The sequence below is a fragment of the Oncorhynchus mykiss genome, chromosome 1 (genome assembly GCF_013265735.2).
Source record: "Oncorhynchus mykiss isolate Arlee chromosome 1, USDA_OmykA_1.1, whole genome shotgun sequence".
Lineage (NCBI taxonomy): Eukaryota > Metazoa > Chordata > Actinopteri > Salmoniformes > Salmonidae > Oncorhynchus > Oncorhynchus mykiss.
The window spans coordinates 69,577,948-69,592,416 of record NC_048565.1 but is presented as its reverse complement, the minus strand read 5'-3'; the positions used below and the strand labels follow the sequence as shown (position 1 = coordinate 69,592,416).

The 14,469-nt window shown below is 44.2% G+C and overlaps 1 protein-coding gene across 17 annotated transcripts in view; it reads right to left on the bottom strand.

Moving 5' to 3' along the window:
• birc6 (baculoviral IAP repeat containing 6) overlaps positions 1-14,469 on the bottom strand; it is a 153,632-nt gene that overhangs the window by 27,173 nt on the left and 111,990 nt on the right. For 14 of the 17 annotated variants that reach the window (XM_021610071.2, XM_021610181.2, XM_036984019.1 and 11 more), the window contains 4 exons: positions 7,784-8,021; positions 4,917-5,062; positions 2,083-2,193; positions 618-835 (listed from right to left, as the gene is read on the bottom strand). In XM_021610071.2, the coding sequence (XP_021465746.2) occupies positions 618-835; positions 2,083-2,193; positions 4,917-5,062; positions 7,784-8,021 (713 nt within the window). The remainder of the gene's footprint in view (positions 1-617; positions 836-2,082; positions 2,194-4,916; positions 5,063-7,783; positions 8,022-14,469) is intronic. The other 3 variants (XM_021610147.2, XM_021610201.2, XM_021610217.2) reach the window with 1 other exon arrangement.

The following is a 14,469-nucleotide window of genomic DNA, read 5'->3' as shown; positions in this document are numbered from 1 at the left end:
ATGTAAAGTTTTGAAATGGCCTAGTCAAAGTCCAGTCCTAAAACCGATTGAGATGTGGCAGGACCTGAAATGAGCAGTTCATGCTTGAAAACCCACATGCTGCTGAGTTAAAGCAGTTCTGCATGCAAGAGTGGGCCAAAATTCTTCCTCCGCGATGTGAGAGACTGATCAACACCTACAGGAAGTGTTTGGCTGCAGTCATAGCAACTAAAGGTGGCACAACCAGTTATTGAGTGAGAGGGCAACTACTTTTTCACACAGGGGCATTGGGTGTTGCAAAACTTTGTTTATTCAATAAATGAAATAAGTATCAGATTTCTGTGGTATTTGTACACTCATATTCCCTTTATCTAATGTTAGGTTTAGGTTGAAAATCTGATCACATTGTGTCAAAAATATGCTAAAATGGAGATTCTGAAAGGGAGCCAATACTTTTTCATTGCACAATATACATTGAATACCATTGAAATGATATCACTTACATAGATGAATACCTAAAATGGGAATCATAAAATGTGGGTTGACTACTGCATGTATAACATTGTCATGAGGGAATTAGATGGGTGGACTGAGCATTAAAAAAAAATCACAGTGGATCCATAGATTAATATCTGTACCTTCATGATGTCTAGCCGCTCTTCGTCGCAGCGAACAAAGACGCTGGAGGAGGAGGAGAGGGGCAGCGAGGTGGAGAGCGTGACGGCCTCCTGTGCCAGGCGGCGGGCGCGGGCAGCGCTGTTGGCATCGCTGGCGTTCTTCACCTGAGACATGTAGTGGTAGTTCACCTTGAACACCAGCTTCCCGTCATCGTCCTCCGTGACCATCTCAAAGGTGTCTGCCAGGGAAAGATATCACGCGGTTATTAATGTCAATACCTACTGGGAATGCTGGAGAAGGTTTAAACACTTTCAAATTATTCATCCCACACCAAAGAACAAGGCATGACACAAACATCCTCCCAAATCTGGCAATAAGTCTCTATTCAGTTATGACATAGCCCCATCTCTTGTCCTTCCATACGGACACCGGACACACACGTGCATGTTGATTTTGTCCATCCACACCAGACGCAATCATGATACACAGGTTAAAATAACAAAACCAACCGTGAACCCACTATATTAAAGGTCGAAACATACAAGAAACATTCACGGACATTTAGCTTGCTAGTTGTTGCCAGCTAGTTTGACCTGGGACATTTGTTGTTATTTTATCTGACATGCATATGGTCCTGTTCTTTAGCTGCTTCTTGGCAGTATTTCGACCTGGAGTCCTACAAAATCGTATGTTTCTCTACTCCAACAATTAATCCACAGATAAAAAGGGAAACCTAGTTAAGGTTTTTAGTTAGTTATCTTTAATTAAATCTCGCCTCATTTGTCTTCCAAGCATCCACGTGGGTTTGTATCTCCCTGATCTTCAATAAGGAGGGGAAATGCAGCGCCTCAAATAGAACCAAGATCTATTCGAGGGCTTAGCTACGCAGACGCTCGTTCACACGAGTGGTGTGGGAGAAACGATTGAATAACATGTATGTGTACATTTATCTTGCAACGCTCACAGACGCAACGTGGCCAGTGATGTTTGCATGTTAATCATATTGCACACCGGGGTTCCTGCCTTGTTGCCTCCGTCGCTCTTTTGTACTGGGACCAGAGCAAACCTGTTTACATTCATGTCACTTGCATTTACTTTCGACGTCTGCCACTCGCAAAAATCAATTGTGGCACAACAGAAGTCCCGTAATCAATCACGGCGTGGCAGGATGAGAAGCGACAGACAGAAAAGCCCTTCCTCCCAGCAGACAGGCGGCAGGATTACGTTATGTATCATTTCAGAGAAGGGTAGGAGGGGGTTTGAGGGGGGGCTGTGCTGCTGCTGTGCTCTGGGCACTATGTGCATTGAGGAGGAACCAATCAACAGACAGGCAAGGAGAGAAGAGACAGGCCCTGCCAATAGTATGTCTAAGCATTCTCCTGTCTTAAGAGAAACAAAACACGTTTCCAACATATCTACCAAACCACACCCGGCACCACAAGTTCAATACAAACACAGAAAAACACACAAACTTAAAGCACTCACCAAACTGGAGCTTCTTCATGATGGCCACGTACTTCTCCTCGAGTGAGCGTAGGATTGACATGGGTTTGGGTCTGGTTGTTGCCTTCTTCGAGGACTCAGCCAACTTCCTCTCTGATGGAGGGAGAAATAAAAAATGAAAGTGTTACCATGGCAGGTTCAACATTATCCCTGTTTGAGAGCCAGGCTTACCGCTATTTGGCACAACCACCCTCATCTCAGCAGGTTGCTGGCCCAGACCGATGATCTATATGTGCACACACTAGATGACTGACAAGGTTTAATGTCCACCACTTCTAGAAGATATTAACATTTGTCTACATTTGTTTTGCCATGTTAATTCTATTATTGCAGACACCTTAATTAATGCATACAACATATGTAATGTTGTATTCGGTGCATGTGACTAATACAATTATTTCTTGAAAATTCCTATGTCACTGTTCCCTATACAACAACAAAAATACTTATATGTAATTTAGTCAATGAAACATTTAATTGAAATAGACTTCTATTAATTCCTATGGAGGGGAGTGCCAATATGGCCGACCGGTGGCTTCAAAGCCTCTCACTGGACAATTACATAGCATCAGCAATCCAGGGTTGATATACATCATTGGCACAGAACTACAATCTTTACATGAATCTACTGACAAACAAACAAACCACACTGTGATAAGGTACTGCGCTGAGGTCACCACTTCCTTGATATTACTACCTCACCCACTCCGACATATAATAGATTCATATCAAAAACACAAATCCAAGCCATATTCTTCTTCGCTTCAACAAGATTATCTCCGAATATCGCAGGTAACAGCAGGGTTTGTCACACCCCCTTATTCTCCCCAACCATTTCCACCTTCATAATGATGAATGAATCTGCCATCATTTGGAAATACTAACATGGAATTTCCACCAGTTTCTTCCAAGTCTAGTCTTATCAACAGCTTAACCATGTCCAAGACAAATGATAATGGAAACGCCCACCAATTTTCCCACCGATAAAACATAGTGGAGCGATGGGCTAGAGAGCAGTTAACGCATCAACATAATTAACTGTCTGCATATAGCATATTTATAGCACCCCAGCCCCACTCTCACTTTCTGCTTTAGATACCGCTACCTGGACAGATGTGACCACCCATTAAATTACTGGTGCATTTAACTGGCCTATTACAACCAAACTTAGGATGCCAGAGGGACATAAAAAAAGAGGGCTGTCGATACCGTCATTTACTTTGTTCTATTGGCACGTTAGTGTTGGATATCGATACTTCGATAGACCGTTTCCCAGTCTCACCAGCCAATACTAGGCTGTAGGAACAGAGCGCTGACCAATGTCCGCCTCCTCGTTAACCCGTCTATGGGCATTTTTTAAAAGACTAAATTACTCATTAAGCATTTACACATCAGTCCAGCCTTCCCCTATACCGCCAATTCCCTTCTGGTCGATGAATCCTGTGGCCGTTATCATATGGACTTATTTAGGTAAAGTGACGGCAGCATTGATCGGCAACTGGGCAGCTCACCCCCACAATGCTCACTTACAGCGCCATTGATTCAGCTGATTACAGGAGAGCCACTGGGAGACAGGCAATCAAATTAATAATATGCGCCGCACAGTTGGGGGGGGGCACATCATCATAGGCACATCAACGGGTTGCTTTCTTTAGCAACGGTGAGTAAAGGCTGGCAGGAGTACCCTGACAGCAGGTTTTAGAAGCCGAGGCCTCAGATCTCCACTACCCATTCCTCCTGTCCTTCTGCGCTACGGGGCTCTGGGGAGGATTCTGTGTCTCCCCGCACTGTAGGGACACTGACAGATACGCTGTATGGGGACTGTAGAACAACAGGTACCCACAATAGAACATACATAGGGCTTTGATACTAAATAGAAACCCTTTCAGAGAGAGATGTGAGAGGCATGGAGTAACTTTTAACCTGTCAATTAGGGCAGTGGTTCCCAACCTTTGTGCCACGTTCCTTGAGGAACTCTTAAGAGGACTGCGAAACTACTCCTATTCTTAATTAATTTCTTTAACACTTTAACACTTAGAAACGTGACCATTTTGATTTGGGAGCACAAGCGTCGGTCAGATAACACATGAAATGGAACGTGGCTACGATCTGTATCGTAGTTTCAGGTCCAGTGCGCTCAGGCTGTTTATTATTATTAGATTATTTATCATCTGAGGGGTGCGCATCACGAGCAAAGTCATTGTATAATTTGACTTGGTCTGTGAAAACCTTAGCATCCGGTAAGTCAGAGCTTAGCCAAAGTCATTGATTTATTATGTCTTTGGGCTTTGCTATACCACAGCCTCTGCCATAGAAACAAACATTTTATTTTAGGTGTGCTGAAGAATTGTATCCCTGCTACTTGAAAAAAAGGTTGGGAACCACCGTCTTAGAGAATTGGGGTGGCGATGGGGAGTTGGATACAGGATGATCAGGCCTAAAACAGGCCATTTTTTCATTAAGACCAAATTCAGACTTAAAGGGCTCTAGTCAAACACAGCCCAGGACATTTGTACTTGTGGTAGCTAAAATTAGAGACCCATTTTCTCAGCCTTGTCCCAAGAACACACAGGACAAAAGAGTGCGGTAGCGAGAGAAAAATAGAGAGTAGGAAGACAGTTGAGACCTGCTGAAATCAGACATAATTCAGTGAAACAGACAGCCTTTAAAAAAGACACCGGTTAACATGTTACTGTGTCACGTATTACAATAAATGTGCGTAAAAATCCAAGGAGTGTCCAGACTAATATCCCCTCTGCTCTGCAGGTTTGGCCCTTGCCCAGAGAGACAGTGAGTGAGGTGTGTGTGTGGCTTACCCTGGTTGGCCTGCCGTAGGCTGGTGGTGGCAGCATAGACAATCTCGGCCGTCCTCTGGATGTCAGGCACCAGCAGGGTCAGCCCCTCAGGTTCTGGGTCTGAGCTATCAGGCTTCACCACACCTTTCGCCTTGTCTTTCTTTGACCTGGAGAAGAGAACAAAGGGAGAGAGTTCAGTAATCATATTCCTCTCAAAAATCCTGCAGTGACATATATTGCTAGTTGTCTTGGGGAAGGAAATCTGGGGCGATTATATTACTGATGGGAATAGAAATATTCATCGCTCTACTGTGCAACAATTACACGTCGGGCATTTTCTGGTTGGAGAGTTTCTCCTGTGTCCATCTGAAAAGGAGCATTTTGCACAGTGAGCCACAATCCTGGAGCAAAATTGATAATCCCATTCCAAGCACCGTCCAGGCATGTCACTGGCAATTCCTATTGTGCTCCCGAGCTCTGCCATTCCCTGCCTCCTACACGCACGGAGTGAAACTGCATTTTTCATGCTCTGTTAAAGGGGTGTGCGTACGAGGGTGAAGCCTCAAAATCACGATGAAGAAAAATCGGACCCAATGTTCAGACAGACAGAACGAAGGGGCAAGGCTACTGTTCTCCTCCTTCCACCTACTATGAATAATTTAAACCAGCTCTGTGAAGCCTTGCAGCATAAATAACTTGGTCCTCACAACTAGATAAGCAGAGAGACCAATTTCTAAGGAGGTTTATATCGGAACTAAACTGCACATTGAAAAAACCTCCCTGCTTTCGTCCCAGGTAAAATAGGTATCTGCTTCAAAACTCTTGTGTTAAGTGGAAAACACAGAGGGGGCTGAAATACACAAGGGGTGTATAGACAGTGCTTTAACCTTGTGCTTATACGCTGTGGGATCTGAGAGAAGAATGGATTCCATGCCCCTGCTGGGGTGGTGGTGGTGGGGTCGCTGATAAAGCCACTTTCCGCATGACCTTTTGTGAAGTTGAACGGCGGCCAAGTTCCCTCTGCTCGCTCGCCCCAGAATCCTCTGCTCCACCGAGGACAGTTAGCGAAGGTCTTCTGTCACCAACCCCCCCCACTCCTCTCTCCACCCCTGCCACTACCCGTCCTCATCGGCCAGGCAGCTACACAGACTGGGCACAGATTGGGAGAGACCGTTGAATAAGATGCCGATAATATTCTGCTGTGGCTGCCCAGCCGCCCCGAGGCCCTGCTTTCATTAGACTCTCTCTGTGTGTCTGGACACCAGCGCTCAGAGCCCAACCTGATGTGATGGCTGCAGATATGATGCTTATGAACCGGTTATCGCTAAGGCCTGTGAGTCGATAGCAGGGCAGTTTCCTTTTCCCGCCCTCACTGGTAGAGAAACAACTTAACGCTGGACCATCCTCAGACTGTAATCCTAACTGTGTTGCTGATAAGCAGAAGGGGTACAGACCACCAGGTAGGTCTGTCAGTCTCCCAGGGCCGATGGGCTATTCCGCTGTACATTTCAAAAGCAATGTCATGGGTCCGAGCATGTTTGTTGGTGGAGCATCTAAGAGGGATGGGCTGTGCCTTCTAAAAATAACTCAACTGGCTGAAGCCTTAAATTCAACAGGGAGGAGGGAGGGAGAAAAATATGCAAGTCTGGGAATCGTACCTGAGATGGAACTGTTTTATACCTGTCAATATCTAACCAGACACAATTTAAATATTGACGGGGGTTGGGTTCCCATGGAATGTTGATGATGCCGTGGGCTGGGCGGATGTACGTAGGGTTCTGACCTGGTAGAGAGAGGTAAAGACTGCCTTTGCGTCTCTTGAGGTGTCCCTGCTACTGTCGTTGCGTCAAGCCCAGAGTCAGCACTGGGCTGGCTGTAGTGATGTGCAGTTTGCAAACTACTCTATTTACCGACACGAGTCATTAATCTTTTATTTTTTTTGAGGGGGGGGGGGGGGGGGGGGGGGGTTGTTTGACCTGCTGGCCTCAATGAAATCTTCAGCAGGATTAATAATCTCTCCTCTGACTCACAGGCTCTGGAGAAATGCTGCGACCATCAACTGTCTATCAGGTGCACGCAGGCAGCATAGAGAAGAAAAAGACAGTAATAATTGATCGAATGAATGCAATTCATTGATTATTGAATGTTATCGGTGGACAGAGCTTTGAAGAACCATAGCAGACAGCCTGCCTCTGCTCAACAACACTCAAAACCGTGAATTAATCGTTTGGGGGGTTGCTGCCTTCCGTAAACAATAGGTGCTTATTTCCCTCACGGCAGTCAAGTCATTCCGCCAAGAGTTGTTCACAATCTAGTCCCGTTGCGGCCACAACTAGAACTCATTTCAAAAGTATACATAAATCATTATATTTGTATGCCTAGCAATCACAAAACGTACATTGTTTGAAGCACACTTTCATAAGTCTCATGAATAACAGCTCCAATAAGCCACCTATGGTAAATGAGAATCATGACTTGAGTTTTCAGTTCATTGTTCGCCGGTAAGGGGTCCTGCCTCCTGCGTGCTCTGGGCATGACAAATCAAATGAACAAAATAAGTAGAAAAATATTAGTTATTTTGACTGAATGAGTTGAAAAGATCTGAGTCAGTAAAAAAAGCTGAACTTCCCATCACTAGCTGGTTGGGGTGACGTATGGGAGGGAAGCGGGATAACATGGGCTTCCTGCACACTGTGGGACTGTGATTAACAAAGGGTGGTCACATACCCACAGGTCAGGTCTACATTGCACTGATCACTCAATGTCTACGGAAGGGACCTCAAACCCTCTCCCCTTGTTCAGTTGAAACTCATGCACAGCTGAAACCATCAATTTACATTGATTAAATGGGAAATGAGACTTAATTCGCTTGTTCTGTATATTCTTACTCTGTCCGTCTAAGTCCCCACCTGAGGCGGTTGGTGTAGGTGTCCACGCAGGTTTTCATCTTGGCCAGCAGCATGCCCACAGACGTCTGTCCCTCGGAGCGCTCCTCCTCCTCTTCCTCCTGGCTGGGGTCTCCTGACAGGGGCAGCAGCAGGGGAACCAGGGCCGTGGATGTGGAGATGGCCCTCAGCAGCTCCAGCAGCGCCCGGTACAGGGGCACATGACGTGCCATGTCCAGTACTGAGGGAGAAGAGAACACAGAAACGAGGGGTTAGGAAGGTAACTCAGGTTACGCATAAGAAAGAGCCTACAGAGAACTGGTAATAGTGTTTCGGAAATCAATCAAAAACGGAATAAAAACAGACATAATTTAGACACCTCTCCTGCTATCTAACTACGCACCGCTGTAAAAAGAAAGATTGACTGACGCATCTGAAGACACACTTGAGGTTAAGACATTTTTTGATTTCCAAGAGGAAAAATTAATTCAACATATGATTACATGCGAGGACAACATAACGAAAGTATCAGTCTCATGGCCTTGAGTGAACCTCTGTGTGTGTGTTTACAGGATAGATGGGTGCAGGTTAGAGAAATCCAGATTGCTCGGAGATTGCACTTGGAGAGTGGAGAGGAGCAGCAGGACTAGAAATGGATCGCAGTGAGTAGCAAGCTGGTGAAAGGGGATTTTAAAGATTATTACATTTCCAGGAATGTACAAATGACAAACGACATGCACGCACAAGGAACAGCCCTGAGGCGGCCAAAACCAAGTCCAGAACTCAATTTAGACTCTTCACAAACAAATGTGCGCCTGACTTCCCCCAATATCACCTCGTGTCCCTGAACGCAACTCAAACAGCCTTGTGTTCCAGGCCCTGAAATTAAGCCGAGCCAGCTAGTCAGGAAGGCAGGCAACATTGGAAGCAAATCTAAAAAGGAAAGCCTGGGGCCTAGCAACCCCTCACTTTGCCCAGATACAGGATTGCATCAAATAAGAAATAATTTAAGTAATGAATCTCAGGGTGTCTTTTTGTATAATGAGTCAGGCAGCGTGATAGATTTTTCTAGACACTAATGTATTTGTCCTCTTGCTCACTTGTGCACCGGGGCCTCCCACTCCTCTTTCTATTCTGGTTAGAGCCAGTTCGCACTGTTCTGTGAAGGGAGTAGGACACAGCGATGTACGAGATTTTCAGTTTCTTGGCAATTTCTCACATGGAATAGCCTTCATTTCTCAGAACAAGAATAGACTGACGAGTTTCAGAAGAAAGTACTTTGTTTCTGGCCATTTTGAGCCTGTAATCGAACCCGCAAATGCTGATGCTCCAGATACTGAACTTGTCTAAAGGCCAGTTTTATTGCTTCTTTACTCAGAAGCACAGCTGAACCAAGATCACGTCCATCATTGTCAAAGCATATCCAGTCTGTGTGTAAAGAGATTGCCGGTGACCATTCAGGAATGACCATTTGAGGATGTGAAGGTATGTGTGTGGGGCACTGTTTACGTGAGCGCACCCGTGTGCTTGTGCCAGCCTCAAATGGAGCACTTTGGCTCCCAGGCTGCTTTACATTTATATTGGAATTCCCGGCCCCAACGTCCCTGTCCCAGTATTTGAACGTTGACCTCTCTCCGCTTTAATCTGCGCCTCAATCCTTTCCACTGTCTGTGGACGGCGAAGCACAGAATCCAATCCCCCCCTCCTCCTGAATACATTTACGCAATTACCGCTAGGCTCAGCTAACTGATATGATTGATGTGGGAGATGCCGCTATCCGTCTGATGTTGCCCAGTGATATGTGTGTGTTGCCCCTAAACTTCTCTTCCTCAATGTCACCCTTTTCCCCCCCATTCTCCTAGTACTCTCATGGTCAAGTCCGTCCCCCGTTCACCATCATTTAATTTGTACTAACTGAGTTACAACCAACAAAATAGACTTCTCTGTACGAGGAAAGACAGACAGAATTTTTCAATGGGTGATAGATAAGGTTTGGAAATCGAACCACAGCTGTAATGCTGCAGAAACAAACATGGGTCTTATGTGACCTCCATTCTCTTAAGGCAAAAAATCATTATGTCAGATGACAAAGGTTAACATAAAAAATCCCAATTGGAGGGCCACCTTCCCTGACTTTAAATTGGCAATCAAATGTGCATTTGTTTACAAATTTGACTGCCCTGGCAGTAATTTCATTCACATTCCCACCTCTGATTCTGACAGGGCCAATAGATGAATGCACTAACAGGATAAATAACAGATTAAGGTTAATAGCAATAGTTTGAGAGACCCACAGAAATGGAACTACAGTAAACTGGACATCAATCTTGACCACGGCTTGCTTTTGGAGACTGCTGGAGCAGATAGCTTTGAGTAGGTGTGATTTAAGGTCCTCCTTGGGGGCTGTATAGCTGGGTGCTTAGTATAGAGAGCAGACGCGTTAGGTGATTCAAAGTTAATGCCCCACCTGAGCAGCTCCGTTGATGACTCATCCCCTGCATCGGCTCCTTAAAATAAAAGGCCCTTCAACTAGGCTTAATGCCTCCCCGTCCACTGTCACTTAATACATAGATGTGTAAAGCCATTTGAATTCAGTCACTTATTTACAGCATCCCTTTTGATTTAAACAAAACTTTCCATAAATGTTTGCCTATGGAAGTGGTCAAAAACGGACTGACTTTTTGGACCCGACTGCCAAAACATCCAGGAGGTAAGTGCTCAAAGTTGACCCATTTTGCATAACCCACCGTACCATGAGAGATCCATGTCTTCGTCACTGGAAAATATATTGTTTGATATCATTGAAAATTGTACAAACAGTGTTGTCAAACTATTTTATTATTTCTTTAAAAATAAAGTTTAATAAAAATGTCCTTTTTAAACCTTTAACGTCAATGCTCTAAAAACATGTCAACTCTATATTCATATATGTTGTAGCTTAGAGCCCATTTCACATCTGAGGTTTTTTGTGTTGTACCTGGCATTGGTTGAGACATGCTCTTAAATACAGGGTGGGTGTACTTTCAATCATAGAAATATAATTAATATAATGGACCTATCCCTTCAGATCACTGCAATAAAGCTGGTACGCCATTGAAATTTGAAACTGTTTTACTGTAATTAGTAACAAGATGACCACCAGTTCCCCCACCGTTGAACGTCAACTTAAATGGTAATGTATATTCTATTATCTATTTCTATGATTTCAATACGTTTCCTATGGAGGATTGACAGCATAATTTAAAACAGATATTCCCATTCAAGTCAACATTCTCTGATGTGTGGACTTCAATCTTTGTGGTTCCATTTGAAAGTAGAAATGTCAATTTATTCCCATTTTAGTTCATTTATCAGCCGAAACATGAGCATGTTCAAGAGCATGTTGAGCATGTTGTCTCTCAACCAATAGGGGTCACAACACAATTTTTTAAAATGTAAAATAGGGTCTAAGCTACAACGTGTGAATATGTTGTAGCTTAATATGGGATAAACTTCTAAAAAGGATCACTCACCTAAAAAGGAACAAACAGAAAACGGGATAAAACTGCAGTTCCTCACCCTTTTCTCTGTATACATCAATGACGTCGCTCTTGCTGCTGGTGATTCTCTGATCCACCTCTACGCAGACGACACCATTCTGTATACTTCTGGCCCTTCTTCGGACAGTGTTAACTAACCTCCAGACAAGCTTCAATAACATACAACTCTCCTTCCGCGGCCTCCATCTGCTCTTAAATGCATGCTCTTCAACCGATTGCTGCCCGCACCCGCCTGCCCATCTAGCATCACTATTCTGGACGGTTCTGACTGAGAATATGTGGACAACTACAAATACCTAGGTGTCTGGCTAGACTGTAAACTCCCCTTCCAGACTCACATTAAGCATCTCCAATCCAAAATTAAATCTAGAATCGGCTTCCTAGTTCGCAACAAAGCCTCCTTCACTCATGCTGCCAAACATACCCTCGTAAAACTGACTATCCTACCGATCCTTGACTTCGGCAATGTCATTTACAAAATAGCCTCCAACACTCTACTCAGCAAATTGGATGCAGTCTATCACAGTGCCATCCGTTTTGTCACCAAAGCCCCATATACTACCCACCAATGTGACCTGTTTGCTCTCGTTGGCTGACTCTTGCTTCATATTCTTCGCCAAACACACTGGCTCCAGGTCATCTATAAGTCTTTACTAGGTAAAGCCCCCCCTTATTTCAGCTCACTGGTCACCATAGCACACGCTCCAGCAGGTATATTTCACTGGTCATCCCCAAAGCCAACTCCTCCTTTGACCACCTTTCCTTACAGTTCTCTGCTGCCAATGACTGGAACAAATTGCAAAAATCGCTGAAGCATGAGACTCATTTCTTCTGCTCTAACTTTAAGCATCAGCTGTCAGAGAAGCTTACCGATCATTGCACCTGTACACAGCCCATTTGTAAATAGCCCACCCAACTACCTCGTCCCCATGTTATTTTTTTGCACCTTTGCACCCCAGTATCTCTACTTGCACATTCATCTTCTGCACATCTATCACTCCAGTATCAATGCTAAATTTTTATTATTTTGCCACTATGGCCTATTTATTGCCTTAACTCCCTAATCTTAATACATTTGCACACACTGAATATAGATGTTTCTATTGTGTTATTGACTATTCAGGTCAAAAGTCACTTTCTGCGCACTTCTACAGTGAGCAAATATGTATGTTAGATTTCATTCAATTCAAAAGGGGTTCTGTCAAAAAGTGATTGAATTTAAATGGGAATACCCATACCCAAAATAAAGCTCCGCAAGTCACTGCCCCGCTTTCTAAGTGAGGCTGGAATGGGGCAGAATTCACACAGAAACACACAAGCAGTGGGATTTGCAGTGTGTGTTGGTGCGGGTTGTAGGCGGATGATGTGTGAGCATCTCATGAGAGGCGACATGGACACAGAGGGCATCAATCTCCCGCTGGTGCCAGTGACTACGTCACCAAAACACCATCAATTCTGCAGCTGCACGGAATACCGTTACCATCCAATCGCTCTCAGCAGGAAGGGGGAGGTAGAGACAAGGAGAGATAAGTTGATAGAGAGAGAAAGAGAGCAGCAGGGGGAGATGGACTGGAGCACTGATGCATTCTCTAAAACAACAGAATCTCAACCACCCAGAGACAAAGGAGACGCTCTTTGCATACTGTATATTAAAAACAAGGCCTATAGACTAAGCCTTTATCTTACAATCGGCTTACAATGGTTTTAGTGGTTTTGGGGTGAACAATATATTATGGTTTACTTTGAAAAAGAAACTTGGAGGACCATGGCTATGCAAACAGTTTAACCAAGGGGTGGTTAATCCCAGGTACTTTCTAGAGTTGGGAAGGTCAGAGACCAACGGAGATTTCTATTTTGCCATGTGGGTTGGTTAAAGTTTAATCGGCTTCTCTCAACAGTGCTCACAACTGCTTCTGACACACATGAGAAGTGTGTGCCTTGGATTTATTCACGCCACTTCTCATCGGAGCTGGGAGAGTGGTATTGGCTGGCAGTCTTCTAGCTGTGGGCATGGCAGGGTCAACACCACTGAGACAGATTGGGCCTTCAAACACTGGTGCCTAACTGGTGCTACTAATCCACATTCGTATGCATCACAAGATTCCAGTCTATTTGGGCATCCGTCATTAAAATTATCCGCATATCATCAACAGCCTGTCACCCCGATGTCGAGCCCTTGCAGGAAATAGGGCTAACTATCATGACAGGAAGAGACTAAAAACTGACGGGTGAGAGGAAGAAAGAAACAGGCGAGAGGGAGGTGAGCAAACCAAACGCAATTAATTAAGGAGAACGAGATCAAAACAGTAGAATGTGGCAGTGGAGCCAAGACATGATGACCTGAAATGTCTCCTGGCTGGAACAACCAATAAGCAATTCAGAGACGTCATCCAAAAAGCCACAAGGCAAGGGGAAGGCATCTTATATACTCTATTACAAACTTTACTCAGAAATCACACAAAGAGCAGGTTGAAATATTACATCAAGCTAAGTGTGATGTTGAAATACGACACTCCAGACAGAGCTGAGAAACTCAGTCAAGGGTTAGCTGCATACATAATGCATGTGCGACTACAATTTAAAGTGGAAAGCCTTTGCTGGTCCACAAAGCAGAACTACAAGCCTTAAGAAAACAGCACCCTCTGAGTACCCCAGCCATGTTATCTATGCCTACACTGTTATTGTCAATGTAACAACATACCAGCCATTTGTATTTTTATCGCTGTCATTTTGATAGGGAGACGTTGTGGGTGATTAACATTGACAGGAAACACAGAAAACGAGACCCCAGAGTTGACGCATGTCTACCTTGTGAAAGTTATAATTCAACGTCTCCCCTTTCCATATGTGACAAAGTTTAGCGGTACTGTCACTTTATCCAATTTAGACGTGCTGAGGAAGTTAAATGACATGGAAAACGAAGGGATCCAGCACAGCTCAACATTTTCTATTTAATGGGCCATTAGGTTGCAAGCTATTCTTGGAATGGAGCTTTTTAGGATATTAAAGAGAATAGGATGAAGTTCATGGTTGGGTGCAAGTGTGTGTGGGATTGTACGATACTTCCGCCAAAGATGTCAACAAACACAACATAAAATACATGGAAATATTTCTAAAATTAATTTTATATTTATAATAAGATTGCATAGT